Source organism: Oncorhynchus gorbuscha, unplaced genomic scaffold (genome assembly GCF_021184085.1).
Source record: "Oncorhynchus gorbuscha isolate QuinsamMale2020 ecotype Even-year unplaced genomic scaffold, OgorEven_v1.0 Un_scaffold_33:::fragment_2:::debris, whole genome shotgun sequence".
In the NCBI taxonomy this organism is placed as follows: Eukaryota; Metazoa; Chordata; class Actinopteri; order Salmoniformes; family Salmonidae; genus Oncorhynchus; species Oncorhynchus gorbuscha.
The window spans coordinates 33335-49333 of NW_025745186.1; the positions used below are offsets into that span (position 1 = coordinate 33335).

Here is a 15999-nt window from a genome sequence, read left to right on the forward strand (position 1 = left end):
ATGACCAATGAACTTCTGGTCTCTACTCAGAAGTGGCAAAGATGGCAGCCATTTATCACCATGTGGGTACTTTACAAGTAAACCACTCTTTCTAGAGCAAATGTCATGCATCATTCGCATGAAAAATAAGACTTCCACATGTGCATGAGGAGAACAGATGCTCTTGTATGACCGGGGTATAACAAATGACTGTGAGGGCGATGTTCTTCTGAATAACTAATAGTGGATCTGAACTAGGAACAGTGAAGTCACATTTTTCAAATCAAATGTTATTTGTCAAATGCTTGGTAAACAACAGGTGTTGATGAACAGTGAAACGCCTACTTACGGGCATTTCCCAACAGTGCCGAGGGAAAATAGAGAAATAATAACAGATAATAATAAAAGTCACAATAAATACACAATGAGTAACGATAACTTAGCCATAATATATACACACGGGGTGCCAGTACTGAGTCATTGTGCAGGGGTACGAGGTCATTGAGCTAGTACATATAACTAGGGATAAAGTGACTCGGCAACAGGATAGATAATAAACAGTAGCAGCAGCGTATGTGATGAGTAACAAAAAGTTAATGCAAAAAGGGTCAATGCAGACAGTCGAGGTAGATATTTGATTAACTATTAAAGTCAGTATTTAGAAGTCTTATGGCCTGGGGTTAGAATCTGTTTAGAAGTCTTATGGCCTGGGGTTAGAATCTGTTTAGAAGTCTTATGGCCTGGGGTTAGAATCTGTTTAGAAGTCTTATTTAGAATCTGTTTAGAAGTCTTATGGCCTGGGGTTAGAATCTGTTTAGAAGTCTTATGGCCTGGGGTTAGAATCTGTTTAGAAGTCTTATGGCCTGGGGTTAGAATCTGTTTAGAAGTCTTTATGGCCTGGGGTTAGAATCTGTTTAGAAGTCTTATGGCCTGGGGTTAGAATCTGTTTAGAAGTCTTATGGCCTGGGGTTAGAATCTGTTTAGAAGTCTTATGGCCTGGGGTTAGAATCTGTTTAGAAGTCTTATGGCCTGGGGTTAGAATCTGTTTAGAAGTCTTATGGCCTGGGGTTAGAATCTGTTTAGAAGTCTTATGGCCTGGGGTTAGAATCTGTTTAGAAGTCTTATGGCCTGGGGTTAGAATCTGTTTAGAAGTCTTATGGCCTGGGGTTAGAATCTGTTTAGAAGTCTTATGGCCTGGGGTTAGAATCTGTTTAGAAGTCTTATGGCCTGGGGTTAGAATCTGTTTAGAAGTCTTATGGCCTGGGGTTAGAATCTGTTTAGAAGTCTTATGGCCTGGGGTTAGAATCTGTTTAGAAGTCTTATGGCCTGGGGTTAGAATCTGTTTAGAAGTCTTATGGCCTGGGGTTAGAATCTGTTTAGAAGTCTTATGGCCTGGGGTTAGAATCTGTTTAGAAGTCTTATGGCCTGGGGTTAGAATCTGTTTAGAAGTCTTATGGCCTGGGGTTAGAATCTGTTTAGAAGTCTTATGGCCTGGGGTTAGAATCTGTTTAGAAGTCTTATGGCCTGGGGTTAGAATCTGTTTAGAAGTCTTATGGCCTGGGGCTAGAATCTGTTTAGAAGTCTTATGGCCTGGGGTTAGAATCTGTTTAGAAGTCTTATGGCCTGGGGTTAGAATCTGTTTAGAAGTCTTATGGCCTGGGGTTAGAATCTGTTTAGAAGTCTTATGGCCTGGGGTTAGAATCTGTTTAGAAGTCTTATGGCCTGGGGTTAGAATCTGTTTAGAAGTCTTATGGCCTGGGGTTAGAATCGGTTTAGAAGTCTTATGGCCTGGGGTTAGAATCTGTTTAGAAGTCTTATGGCCTGGGGTTAGAATCTGTTTAGAAGTCTTATGGCCTGGGGTTAGAATCTGTTTTGAAGTCTTATGGCCTGGGGTTAGAATCTGTTTAGAAGTCTTATGGCCTGGGGTTAGAATCTGTTTAGAAGTCTTATGGCCTGGGGTTAGAATCTGTTTAGAAGTCTTATGGCCTGGGGTTAGAATCTGTTTAGAAGTCTTATGGCCTGGGGTTAGAATCTGTTTAGAAGTCTTATGGCCTGGGGTTAGAATCTATTCAGGTCCTATTGTTTCCAGACTTGGTGTATCGGTGCCGTGTGGGTAGCAGAGAAAACAGTCTATGACTTGTGTGGCTGGAGTCTTGGACAATTTTTAAGGTCTTCCTCTGACTCCGCCTGGCATAGTAGTCCTGGATGACAGGGAGCTCGGCCCCAGTGATGCACTGGGCCGTCTGCACTATGGCCCAGCTTTGCGATCGGATGCCAAGCAGTTGCCATACCAAGCTGTGATGCAGCCAGTCAAGATGCTCTCAATGGTGCAGCTGTATAACTTTTTGAAGATCTTTTCAGCCTCCTGAGGGGGAAGAGGTGTTGTCGTACTCGCTTCATGACTGTGTTGATGTTTTTGAACCATGATAGATCCTTAGTGATGTGGATACTGAGGAACTTGAGCTCTTGACCCGCTCCACTACAGCCCCATCGATGTGAATGGGGGCATGCTCGGCCCTCTGTTTCCTGTAGTCTACGATCAGCTCCTTTGTCTTGCTGACTTTGAGGGAGAGGTTGTCCTGGCACCACACTGCCAGGTTTCTGAACTCCTTCCTATAGGCAGTCTCGTCGTCGTCGTCAATAATCAGGCCTGCCACCGTCGTGTAGTCAGTAAACATATAGATGGTGTTGGAGTTGTGCGCGGCCACACAGTTGTGGGTGAACAGGGAGTGCAGGGGGGACTAAGCACACACCCCTGAAGAGCCCCTGTGTTGAGGATCAGCGTGGCAGATGTGTTGTTGCCTGTCCTTACCATCTGGGGGCAGCCCTTCCAGTATTCAGTTGCAGAGGGAGGTTTTAAGTCACAGGGTCCTGAGCTCAGTGATGAGCTTGGAGGGCACTATGGTGTTTTGAATGCAGAGCTGTAGTCAATGAACAGCATTCTCTTATCCAGGTGGGAGAGGGCAGTGTGGAGTACAATAGAGATAGTGTCATGTGTGGATCTGTTGGGGTGGTATGTGAATTGGAGTGGGTCCAGGGTGTCTGGGATGATGGTGTTGATGTGAGACATGATCAGCCTTTCAAAGCATTTCTTGGCTACAGATGTGAGTGTTACTGGTTAATAGTCATTTAGACAGGTTACCTTGGCATTCTTGGGCACAGGGACTATGTTGGGCTGCTTGAAACATGTGGATATTACAGACTGGGTCAGGGAGAGGTTGAAAATGCCAGTGTAGCCTTAACCCAGGCAAGCTATGTAGCCTATTCCCTGTTACTGCAAGCAAATGGGACGACTGTTTTTAACATTAAGGAGGAGTAGGGTATGCAGAGAAAGAAGGCATTCTGCAGAAATAGTCTGGCCCATACAGCCAGGGAGTGGCCTTACTGCTTGACCTGGCCTCAGTCCTGCCTGCCTGCTCACATTACGTCTGGAACAGGAGAAGAATAAACATCAGCATCACAGCTGCCATTGGTCATTGTATTGACCCCTCCAAAAGGAAACTGCCTGGCTAAGGGTGGGGCCTAGAGGCAGGAATTACAACAGAAACAAAAGAAGAAAAAACATATGTGAGAGTGTGTGAGTGTGAGTGAGTGAGTGAGTGAGTGAGTGAGTGAGTGAGTGAGTGAGTGAGTGAGTGAGTGAGTGAGTGAGTGAGTGAGTGAGTGAGTGAGTGAGTGAGTGAGTGAGTGAGAGAGAGGGTTGGAAGGAATGGGAGAGACAGCGAGTGAGAAACAGAGAGAGAGAAAGAGAGAGAGGGAGAATTCCTGTGCAGAGGGGGAGGTAGAGGGATAAGGGTTGATGGAGGCCAGAGAGGCAGTGTTCTGGAAGGATTTGGGGAAGGTTCAGGGGAGACAGAGACGAAGACCAGAGCAGAGCTGTTAGTCCGGTCAGGCAGGGGAAAGCTGGTCAGACTCACAGCAGTTTTGGGGTTAAAACCTCAGGTCAGTGGAGCCAGTCAGTGGTGGTCACATGACGCACAGTGGGGCAACGGAAGGAAGTAGTCAAGCACTGGAGCCCTGATGATGTGTCTAAGTGATCCGTTCACCGAGATCCTCATTGATTGTTTCCTGACTAACTCAACGAGTGAAGTAAATGAGATAACAACAAGCAGGACTTGAACCACCCCTATAGACATGGCAGGTATACACAAACACACAACAAGGTATTAGTAGGTTGTTGCGAGTCAGTGAATAGAAAAATCTATCTTCCCTTTCAGAACGATTCATGGATTAAGAAGGATTACTCCAGAGATTAGTCCAGCAGATAATGATTTCATGCTTCCTTGGACTCCACATGCATGATGAAGGAATATGTTGACTGAAAACATGAAAGGATTTGTCTCTGGCCGTAGGTCTGGATAAATAAGCAGGGGTATTAACCCTCAACAGCCAAATCCCCCAATCTGGCCCTGTTCTAATATCCGACCTCTGTAATCATCCCCTGCTATAGCTAAACACATCTGCACCTCTCCACAGCAACGAGTGATTAGCACAGTCATAAGCAAGGAACTGTAGCCTACAGGCTTCACCAAAACAGTTAAATAATGATGTTTGGTGATAAGTTTCTCTCATATTCATGGAAAAAAAATATTGATATTCTATCAATAAAAAGGTGCACAAACTGTGATTCATTTCCCCACCAAAACAAGAAACGTATGTTTGGGTGAAATTTGCATAAAACTATACATTACGTCCAAACTTGTATTTGAGCTGTAGCCTATTACACTTTCTATGGCAGTAGTATAAGGCTCAAGTATAACATTCCTTTCTGTGCAGAAGTAGAAGGATTTCTGCTCACTGAATCAGTAACAATTGTTCATTGACTGATGTGATAGGACTTAGTTTCCAGACTCCACAAGAAGACATGAACTGTAAAATGGCAGAGTGAAATATAACTTGACGGGCTACACGCATTAACTCACAGACGCTGGGCTACACGCATTAACTCACAGACGCTGGGCTACACGCATTAACTCACAGACGCTGGGCTACACGCATTAACTCACAGACGCTGGGCTACAGGCATTAACTCACAGACGCTGGGCTACACGCATTAACTCACAGAGCGTCTGTAATTATATTCCACTACCTGATTCAAGATGATAGGCAACTCTAAATTAATTGCTCATGTGTGTAACCATGCTTTCAGCTGAACAGAGGGGTGTCAGTAAGGGAACAGTCTGGCCCTCTATGACCTGCTCGCAAATTATAATAAATCCAGACAATCACGGACATGAAGCTTCATGCAGGTTAATGGCGTAATTCCATTAGTCTAGCTAAATCATTTAAAATGCCCAGCGTGTGGTCCACCGCTACAAATGGGCTTTATAACCTTGCATTCCTCCATTTGGAATTCCACTACAGCGCCCCTCGTTCCAAACGTTGTAATCGGGAATGTGGTCGGTGAGACAGACTACGCATTCCATCCCCGCTGCTGCTGGCACGAGCATGGGATAACTCCAACCGGGCACCTTACATTCTAGGACACCTATGAGACCGGTGTCGGTCACCTATAAAGTCGTCATAGTCTGTGTGAAAGCAGACTGCTATCAAATGATCAATGATTGATCAAAAGGACCCCATACAATTATATGGACCTATCGAGCCTGGCCTATTTCCACAAAAAGACACTTGGATTGTATCCATCTTCCCCAAAGTTCAACAATAATGACCAATAGACAAACCGTGAACATCATTAGTAGGCTATTAAGCCTACAGGCGTTAAATGTTCTTCCAGACACTGCTTCTTCTAGAGGAGGAAAAACCAATAGAATGAATTCACATTTTTGTTGAGGCATCACTCCCTTAGGCCCTATAGCTTTTGAGGCAGACATCCGTTCACTGAACTGACCACCAGTCACGGACGGGCGGTTAAACCAGACCAAAGTTAAGGGCAGAGCAGCAATGAGAAAGTGATGAACATCTGGAAGTAGGCTAATGAAAAGTGGAAGAATGGAAGGGACCCACCCTCTCCCTGGAGTAACGGCAATCACGGGGTTCTTTTAATGAGGGAATAATCTTTAAAAGTATTCAGGCATTCAACTTCAAAACTAACTTTGATTGAAGAAAGAACCTGCTCGAAAAACGTTTTAGTTGAAGTTCCTAATTTGTAAAAGTTTAGCCAAAAGAGTGAGGGTGGCAAGTTTCCAAAATGTTCCAGAACGCAAATATTAACTAAAGATCTCCTCTCCAATTTTAACAATAACCTCAGTGAAAATGTGAGACCGCTCTCTCAGCTGTCAATAAAATTCAGCCAACATGAATGACCTATTAACACAGAACGTCTCAGCGAAATCACACGCGTCAGGACCCAATGCAATGTGTGCGTTCCCTCGAGGAGCGCATTATCGCCAATGATGCACAGCCAAATAGCCTACTATGCACGAGAACAAAACCACTCATTAGGCCATTAATACTTATAGTAATATTCAGGGTAAAGTGCACACCAATTCATACAAACATAACGCAGTTAAATAGATAAAGAATGAGCAATAAGAGACCCGTTACTTCTAGAAGTAAGACACAAACCGGGGAAAGGATAGGACAAAAGAAATTTTACGCAAGACACCATTTTGGACTTATTAATTGAGCAAATGTTAACATACAGGCGGCTGGGAATTAAGAATGTTTTATCTTATCAAAAGGCTGTTGTACTTACCTATCCTTATAAATCCGTTCAGACGTCTAGGGCCAGGAGCGCTCACTGACATGGAGACAAAAACACCGCAGCCAGGCGGTTCAGAACCCCCTCCCTCCGCTCTTAAAGGGCCAGGAGCGCCTTAGACCAGAATAGTACCTTAGGCTGGAAACCCCATCCCACTCAGACATCTCTGCATATTCATTCAAAATGGTAAAATGTAAGAGTTATAATAAGAGAGTCGTCGTATTAATGGCTCAGTGTGACTTATAGAAATATAGCCTAATGCAAGAGTGACCTAAAGTACGTCAGCATTGCTCTTGCTTTCCATTCTTTTTATGGTCCGCGTAACATGACGTCATACTCTAGTCTCCCCTGGAATCTCACCGTGTTTTACAGAAGACTAAATAGTCGATTGAGGGACGCAAATGTGGTTACTGTTTTACAGAGAATGGATACACCACTGCTATATCACTAATTGAATAATGCCTAAAAAGGGTGGGTGTGTTTGTATTGAAGTGGTACTGTATAGTGTGTAACACATCAATAACTACATCCATACGATTGGCGTTTACTTTGTAGCCATGATGTTTATCTGCCAATGTCAGGCACACCGGCACAGGATATTAATTGCACGATGAAAAATAACAGAAAAGGGCGCATAATCAGTCTTGAGCCGACATCAGGTTCAAATTGAGATCTGAGGGGTCTGCTCGGCATCGTCTGGCCAAGAATTAGGTTGGTTCATGTCTGCAAAGATGCGTCCTGAGAGCCAGATGACTATACCCGTTCAGTTGCTCCAGGATAATCCACCCACAGCCTATTCATAATCCATTCGAAATGGAACGTTACATCTCTTCTCAAAATGTTTTAATAAAGCAATAATATGCCATATATCGATACACATAAAAATGAGATACCCATCTGCATTAATAACAATGTACTACAGGCCTATAGCCTATCAATTATTAAACAAAGGTGTTTGAATCATTTAGTTGGTTAAATATTTCCCCTGCTGACTGAATCCAGTCCAGGGACTCATATTCCCAGGGCAGTAAAACCATGTGTCTGAATGATTAACCCTCTCAAGGGTATATACAGTACAGTGCATTCGGAAAGTACTCAAACCCCTTGACAGCCTTATTCTAAAATGGATCAAATAAAATTCCTAATTAATCAACACTCAATGCCCAATAACAAAGCGAAAACAGGATTAGAAATGTTTGCAAATGTATTTAAAATAAAAAACAGAAATACATTATTTCCATTGATATTCAGACCCTTTGCTATGAGCTCTGCTGCATCCGGTTTCCATTGATCATCCTTGAGATGTTTCTACAACTTGGAGTCCACCTGTGGTAAATTACATTTGATTGGACATGATTTACAGTTGAAGTCGGAAGTTTACATACATCTTAGCCAAATACATTTAAAATCAGTTTCACAATTCCTGACATTTAATACTAGTAAAGATTCCCTGTTTTAGGTCAGTTAGGATCACCACTTTATTTTAAGAATGTGAAATGTCAGATTAATAGTAAAGAGAATGATTTATTTCAGCTTTTACTTCTTTCATCACATTCCCAGTGGGTGAGAAGTTTACATGCACTCAATTAGTATTTGGTAGCATTGCCTTTAAAATGTTTAACTTGGGTCAAATGTTTCGGGTAGTCTTCCACAAGCTTCCCACAATAAATTGGGAAAATTTTGGCCCATTCTTCCTGACAAGAGCTGGTGTAACTGAGTCAGGTTTGTCGGCCTCCTTTCTCGCACACGCTCTTTTAGTTTTGCCCACACATTTTCTATAGGATTGAGGTCAGGGCTTTGTGAAGGCCTCTCCAATACCTTGACTTTGATGTCCTTAAGCCATTTTGCCACAACTTTGGAAGTATGCTTGGGGTCATTGTCCATTCAGAAGACCCTGACTGATGTCTTGAGATTTGCTTCAATATATCCACATAATGTTCCATCCTCATGATGGCTTCTATTTTGTGAAGTGCACCCCCACAACATGATGATGCCAGCCCCGTGCTTCAAAGTTGGGATGGTGTTCTTCGGCTTGCAAGCCTCCCCTTTCTCCTCCAAACATAACGATGGTCATTATGACCAAACTGATCTATTTTTGTTTCATCAGACCAGAGGACATTTCTACAAAAAGTACAATCTTTGTCCCCATGTAGTCTGGCTTTTTTATGGCAGCTTCTTCCTTGGTTTGGGGCCTTTCAGAATATGTCGATATTGGACTCGTTTTCCTGTAGATATAGATACTTTGTACCGGTTTCCACCAGCATCTTCACAAGATCCTTTGCTGTTGTTCTGCGATTGATTAGCCCTTTTCGCACCAAAGTACGTCCATCTCTAGGAGACAGAATGACGGCTGCGTGGTCCCATGGTGTTTATATTTGCGTACTATTGTTTGTACAGATGAACGTGGTACCTTCAGGCATTTGGAAATTGCTCCCAAGGATAAACCAGACTTGTGGAGGTCTACATTTTTTCCCCCTGAGGTATTGTCTGATTTCTTTTGATTTTCCCATGATGCCAAGCAAAGAGGCACTGAGTTTGAAGGTAGGCATTGAAATAAACCCACAGGTACACCTCCAATTGACTTAAATGATGACAATTAGTCAACCAGAAGCATCTAAAGCCATTACATAAATTTCTGGAATTTTCCAAGTTGTTTAAAGGCACAGTCAACATAGTGTATGTCAACTTCTGACCCACTGGAATTGTGATTACTTGTGTCATGCACATAGTAGATGTCCTAACCGACTTTCCAAAACTATAGTTTGTTTACAAGAAATTTGTGGTGTATGTAAACCTCCGACTTCAACTGTAAAGGTCCCCCAGTTGACAGTGCTTGTCAGAGCAAAAACCAAATCATGAGGTCAAAGGAATTGTCCGTAGAGCTCCGAGAGAGGATTGTGTCGGGGCACAGATCTGCGGAAGGGTACAAAAATGTCCGCAGCATTGAAGGTCCCCAAGAACACAGTGATCTCCATCATTCTTAAATGGAAGATGTTTGTAACCACCAAGGCAAAACTGAGCAATCGGAAGAGAAGGGCCTTGGTCGGGGAGGTTATCAAGAACCCAATGGTCACTCTGACAGAGCTCCAGGGTTCCTCTGTCGAGATAGGGGAACTTTCCAGAAGAACAACCATCTCTGCAGCACTCCACTAATCAGGCCTTTATGGTAAAGTGGCCAGAAGGAAGCCACTCTTCAGTAAAAGCCACTTGACAGCCCGCTTGGAGTTTGCCAAATGGCACCTAAAGACTCAAGACCATGGGAAACAAGATGCTCTGGTTTGATGAAACCAAGAGTTTACTCTTTAGCCTTAATATCAAGCATCACATCTGGAGGAAACCTGGCACCATCACTAAGGGGAAGCATGGTGGTGGAAGCATCATGCTGTGGGATGTTTTTCAGTGGCAGGGACTGGGAGACTAGTCAGGATTGAGGGAAAGATGAACAGAATAAAGTACAGAGATATCCATGATGAAAAGTGCTCTGAAACAGGTTAGGACATCAGACTGAGGCGAGGGTTCACCTTCCAACAGGACAACGCAAGAGTGGCTACGGGACAAGTCTCAATGTTCTTGAGTGGCCCAGCCAGAGCTAGAATTTGAACCCGATCTAACATCTCTGGAGAGACCTGGTAATAACTGTGCAGCAACGCTCCCCATCCAAATTGACAGAGCTTGAGAGGATCTGCAGGTGTGCCAAGCTTGTACCGTCATACCCAAGAAGACTCAAGACTGTGATTTCTGCCAAAGGTGCCTCAACAAAGACTGAGTAAAGGGTCTGAATACTTACGTAAATGTAATATTTCAGTTTTTTTTGTTGTATAAATTTGCAAAAATTTCTAAAAACATTTTTTTTCTTTGTCATTATGAGGTATTGTGTATAGGTTGATGAGGGGATTTAATCTATTTTAGAACAAGGCTGTAGCATAACAAATGATGGAAAAAGTCAAGGGGTCTGAATACTTTCCCAATACATTGTATATCAATCAGCACTGAAAAAAAGCACTGTTTATATTGAAATAACATTTTAATACAGAGCAGTACAAAAAAAAAGAAGTGAATAAATAAAAAAAGAGTAGTTATTTTCCTGATCGATAAAAATGCAGTTTTAGACAAGCCTCGTGAAAATACAATAAACAGAGGAAATACAGTAGTTACAGACGTTGGTACGTAGGTGCGGCAGTGTGAATACAGTATAGTGCAATACAATAAAGGAGACACAGTCCAATACAGTAGTTAAAAATACCTACATTACATGTTTCCACCAACCACAGGGTTGAAGATTCCTTCCAGAACATGTGAAGTGTTTGTCAGCACAGAGTGAGAGAGGGAGAGGGGGGGAGAGAGTGAATGTCACTGCCTGTTTGGCAGTGCTCACCATGTGAACATCAGTGATGCGACAGTGTTTTTGGTCAGTGCAGGAAAAACAACATTTCACAGTGTCAGAGACCATTTGTAAGGCTCCCTCTCTTCCCAAAGCCACATCTCTCCAACCTACAATGTGTCCATTGTATGTTCATCTAGAGCAGATGGGCCTTTAATGATCTTAATGTCATACTTTTTCATAATGAATTCCTGTCCTGATACAGGGTGTATGAAAGGGAGAAGTCAGTAGTGAAAGAATGTCAGTTATTTGGTATGAGGATCGTTGGTTACAGAACGACTTCCCCGGGAACATTTAATGACTACGTCTGGCAGCAACTGGTCCCCCACCAAAATAATCACACACAAATTCACTAAGGCCACGAAACACAGGGAACAGGCCTGCTAAACCACACAGTGTAACCACCCAGGCCCGTCCACAGCAAACATCACACACACACAAGCAAATGGAAAGAAGCCTATATCCTGTGCAGTCGGGGCAAGACTCAAACACAAACTTCCAAGCGCACACATTCAAACGTGGCCCAAAACAAACACACAATTAGGGAAGCGCCTAGGAGCGGTTTTGGATTCTCCAGTTCAGGAAAAGCTACAATTAAACTGAGCGGAGATGAACAGTGAGGGAGAGGCATCATTCTGGCTCCTCCTCAATGCAGAGAGACTCCTCCTGAAAGCTGGTCTATGTAAATGCCCAGGAGAACGAGAGAGATGGTCCAAATGACTGTTTACAGTGCAGACAAACTTCCAGTATAAACAGAGGCAGCTTTTCCTATAGGAGTGTGAGAGACAGAGAGAACGGGGGGAGGTAGAGCAGAGCAGGAGAGGACGACAAGAAATGAGTGAGGTGGGAGAGAGATGGTTTGGCCTGACACTGGGGAGGGGGGGGGGGGGGGTTGGAATAACAAGCTAGAGAGATGGAGAAGGATGGTGTGAGTGTTGAGGATAGACTGTTGACGGGGGGGTGGGGACCAGTTGAAATCAAAAGTATGTCTCAAGCTCTCGGTTTCTTCTCTGTTGACGAGGTCTGCTGTGCCTCAACAGTCCCCCCTGCGGAGACTGGACCTACTGAAGGAATTTCTGTGAAGACATAAAAAGATGAAAAGACAGATTAAAATGCTGCTATCTGGATGAGGGTTTTGTAATGTGTGGATGACGGAGCCTCTTAATTGCTGATTTGGTGTATGTCATTTTGTGTTCTGGCAGGTGTGGCTGTGCTGTATCTGGCTGTGATTGGAAATCATCCAGCCCTCATATAAGACACGCAGCTGGCTCCAAAAACACCCAGTCAGAAACCAACCAACAATGGTTTACAAAACAGATCTGCTGAGATGATTGAAGCAGCAGCTGCATTGTGTGTGGATGAAGGGGTCCTACTAGTGGCACTCAGTGGGGCGTGATGCATGTTTGTGTGACTACGAGTATGTAAAGTGTCGAGTTTCTACGGTGTTTTTCAAAGCAGAGGCTGGCAGTGGGGTGTTCAAATGGATTAGCTCACAGCGTGTGTGTTTGCATCTGTGTGTGTGTGTTAGACGGTGTCCAGTTACTATTGTGTAGACTGTAGATGTCAGTGCCCTGTAGAGTTGGATGCGCTCATATTGTGTGTGTGTGTGTGTGTGTGTGTGTGTGTGTGTGTGTGTGTGTGTGTGTGTGTGTGTGTGTGGTATGTCTGTGTATTATGAGTGTGTGTGTCCATGCATGTTCATAAGTGTGGGAATCCAGTTTCTTGTACATAGACATGGAATCACTGGTTATGTTAATAATGTTAACATAATGCTTTACTCATTTTATATGTATATACTGTATTCTATTCTACTGTATTTTAGTCAATGCCACTGACATTGCTCGTCCTAATATTTACATATTTATTAATTCCATTCTATTACTTTTAGATTTGTATGTATTGTTAAGATATTACTGCACTGTTGGAGCTAGAAACACAAGCATTTCGCTACACCAGCAATAACATCTACTAAATATGTGCACGTGACCAATAAGATTTGATTTGTAACCTTTGTGTAGCAGACTGAAGCCCTGCAGCCGGCAGTGTCCTGTAGAGCTGGGGGATCTTGCGGGTGATGAGAGGTCCCAGAGACTCTTTCAGCTTATTGTAGTTCCTCTCCATTTCCTTGTGGTACTCTTTCTGGTCTGGACCAATCAGAGTCTTGTTCTTCCTCAAGGCATCCTCACACCTGCAGGAGAGGAATGCACCCAGACACACACGTGCACACGTGCACACGTGCACACGTGCACACACGCACACACACACACACACACACACACACACACACACACACACACACACACACACACACACACACACACACACACACACACACACACACACACACACACACACACACACACACACACACACACACACACACACACACACACACACACACGCGCGGGGAGTCAAAGTCTGTTCACTGGGTTATTGAAATGTGTGTGTGTGCATGCGCGTCAGACTGTAGAGTCCATGTACAGACTTTGTAAGGTGTTATCACCTCTTAGTGAAGTCCTTAAAGCAGAGGCGTAGTTTGTTGTGATGACGGTACAGCTTGGGGTCATCAGGAATGTCAGAGAGAAAGACCTGGGCCACCTCCAGAGGGCCCTGAGCGCAAGAGCAAGAGAGACCGTTACGTACACGATCCAGCATGTCAAACACACAAAGGGATATTAAACAACACACAGTACCTGGTTGACAGTGGTGCCCACGGAGCCCTGCAGCACCATCTGCAGCATCTTGGCGTCGGCAGGCTCCTGGTGGGTAGCAAAGGCCAGCTCCTGGGTCTTCTTCTGCATGTCCTCTATAGCCACCTCCATGGGCACCAGGATGATCTGGAGAGAAGAGGGGACAGTGACATGATCATGTGCACTGCCTCACTGCTAGTGGATTAAGATAGTGTTATGTACTGTAAAGCTCTATGAGCACCTGGAAAAACACTGCTAAATATAAATCATTTCACTGTTCACCATGTTTCACACTAGTCATACATGTACACAGTGACACACCTCCTCTTTGTGGATGACGTTGATGCGTGTCTTGATGTAGGGGAAAGCGTGGGACGTGGTGAGGATGGACTTGCGTTTGTACTGCTCGTGCAGGTCCCCGTGGGCGCGCCCGTCCAGGGTGAAGGGGGTGCAGTACATGAAGGTGCGCAGGTTGTAGTTCTTGTCGAAGTAGGTGATCCTCTCCTTCAGCTCGTAGGTGTCGAAGAAGGGCTCCACATAGGTGATCTGGAGGTAGGCCTGACAGACATAGATATAAAACACATGCATAAGCACTGGAGGTAGGCCTGAGAGCCACGCAGATATACAACACATAGATCAGTACTAAGGGTCATTCCTCACATCCCCAAGTAAAAACTAAAACACAAACCTTCAGTAATTTCTCTTTCTGAGACTTTGGGCCTTTTACCTTATTGGGGTCCAGCTTGTTCTTGTCCACATGGTTGGAGTCCTTGATAATCTCCACCACATCATCTCCAAACCGCTCAGCATAGAACTCCTGAACAAGATGAGAGAGTCATTCAAAAAAGACTGGTATCAGCTTATAACACACAACTCTGCAATGATCCAGTGAGTTTCAGAAAGGATCACTGATGTCTTTGGGTGCTATATTAATGATTATTAACGTCCTCCTCGTTATTCTCCTCTGACCGTACCTCTAATCTGTAGGAGATCTCAGCCAGCTTGGTGATAGAGGGCTCCTTGTACACAAACTCCTGCTCATCCAGGTCCCCAAAGCGACAGCCGTAGAAGCCCACCCGGAAGTAGGTCCCAAACATCCTCTACACACTATAGAGAGGGGCATGGAAGACAGTGAGAGGGGGGAGGGCCGAAGAACAGGAAAACAGAATAAAGAGATTACTTTCAGAGTCACTTAGTCTAAATTGTCCTAAATTGACATGTTACGTTGGTCTAAGTTGTCCTAAATTGACATGTTATGTTGGTCTAAGTTGTCCTAAATTGACATGTTACAACCAGGGCTCTAAAGTGCCACCACACGCAACAAAATATTTTGTAGTGCGACTTGGCATTTTAATTTGGGACTGTCTTCGTAAAGTATTCAGACCCCTTGACTTTTTCCACATTTTGTTAAATTATAGAATAAGGCTGTAATGTATTACATTTTCTTGTTCCCTTCATAAATCTACATACAATACCCCATAATGCCAAAGCAAAAAAGGGTTTTAGAATATGTTGCTAAATTATTAAAAGTAAAAATTCAGAAATATGATACTTACATAAGTATTCAGACCCTTTACCCAGTACTTTGTTGAAGCACGTTTGGCAGTGTTTACAGCCTTGAGACTTCTTGTGTATGACGGTACAAGCTTGGCACAGCTGTATTAGGGGAGTCTCTCCCATTCTTCTCTGCAGATCCTCTCAAGCTCTGTCAGTTTGGATGGGGAGTGTCGCAGCACAGTTATTTTCAGGTCTCTCCAGAGATGTTCGATCAGGTTCAACTCTGGGCTCTGGCTGGGCCACTCAAGGACATTGAGACTTGTCCCAAAGCCACTCCTGCATTGTCTTGGTTGTGTGGTTATGGTCGTGGCCTGTTTAAAGGTGAACCTTCACCCCAGTCTAAGAGAATCTTGTTTCTCATGGTCTGAGAGTCTTCAAGTGCCCTTCTGCAAACTCCACACAGGCGGTCATGTGGATTTTACTGAGGAGTGGCTTCCATCTGGCCACTCTACAATAAAGTGGCGTGCTGCAGAGATGGGAGGACCTTCCAGAAGGTCAACCATCTCCACAGAGGAACTCTGGAGCTCTGTTAGAGTGACCATCGGGTTCTTGGTCGCCTCCCTGACCAAGGCCCTTCTCCCCCTAATGCTCAGTTTGGCAGGGCGGCCAGCTCTAAGAAGAGTATTGGTGGTTCCAAACTTCTTCTGTTTAAGAATGATGGAGGCCACGTTGTTCTTGGGGACCTTCAATGCTGCAGAAATGTTTTGGTACCCTTCCCCAGATCTGTG

The 15999-nt window shown here is 44.1% G+C and overlaps 1 protein-coding gene and 1 long non-coding RNA gene across 9 annotated transcripts in view; both read right to left on the minus strand.

The window, feature by feature from the left end:
• The window catches only part of LOC124017794, a 17171-nt gene extending 10423 nt beyond the window's left edge, over positions 1–6748 (minus strand). The window contains exon 1 of the long non-coding RNA XR_006835526.1: positions 6638–6748. This is a non-coding gene — a long non-coding RNA (uncharacterized LOC124017794). The remainder of the gene's footprint in view (positions 1–6637) is intronic.
• A 3833-nt stretch (positions 6749–10581) lies between these two features.
• Positions 10582–15999, minus strand: part of LOC124017795 (dedicator of cytokinesis protein 7-like) — a 54478-nt gene continuing 49060 nt past the window's right edge. For 7 of the 8 annotated variants that reach the window (XM_046333008.1, XM_046333006.1, XM_046333007.1 and 4 more), the window contains 7 exons: positions 14689–14814; positions 14442–14531; positions 14036–14272; positions 13718–13861; positions 13528–13634; positions 13033–13212; positions 10583–12100 (listed from right to left, as the gene is read on the minus strand). In XM_046333008.1, the coding sequence (XP_046188964.1) occupies positions 12058–12100; positions 13033–13212; positions 13528–13634; positions 13718–13861; positions 14036–14272; positions 14442–14531; positions 14689–14814 (927 nt within the window). In that variant the 3' untranslated portion in view covers positions 10583–12057. Of the gene's footprint in view, positions 12101–13032; positions 13213–13527; positions 13635–13717; positions 13862–14035; positions 14273–14441; positions 14532–14688; positions 14815–15999 lie in introns of all 8 variants that reach the window. The other variant, XM_046333001.1, reaches the window with a different exon arrangement.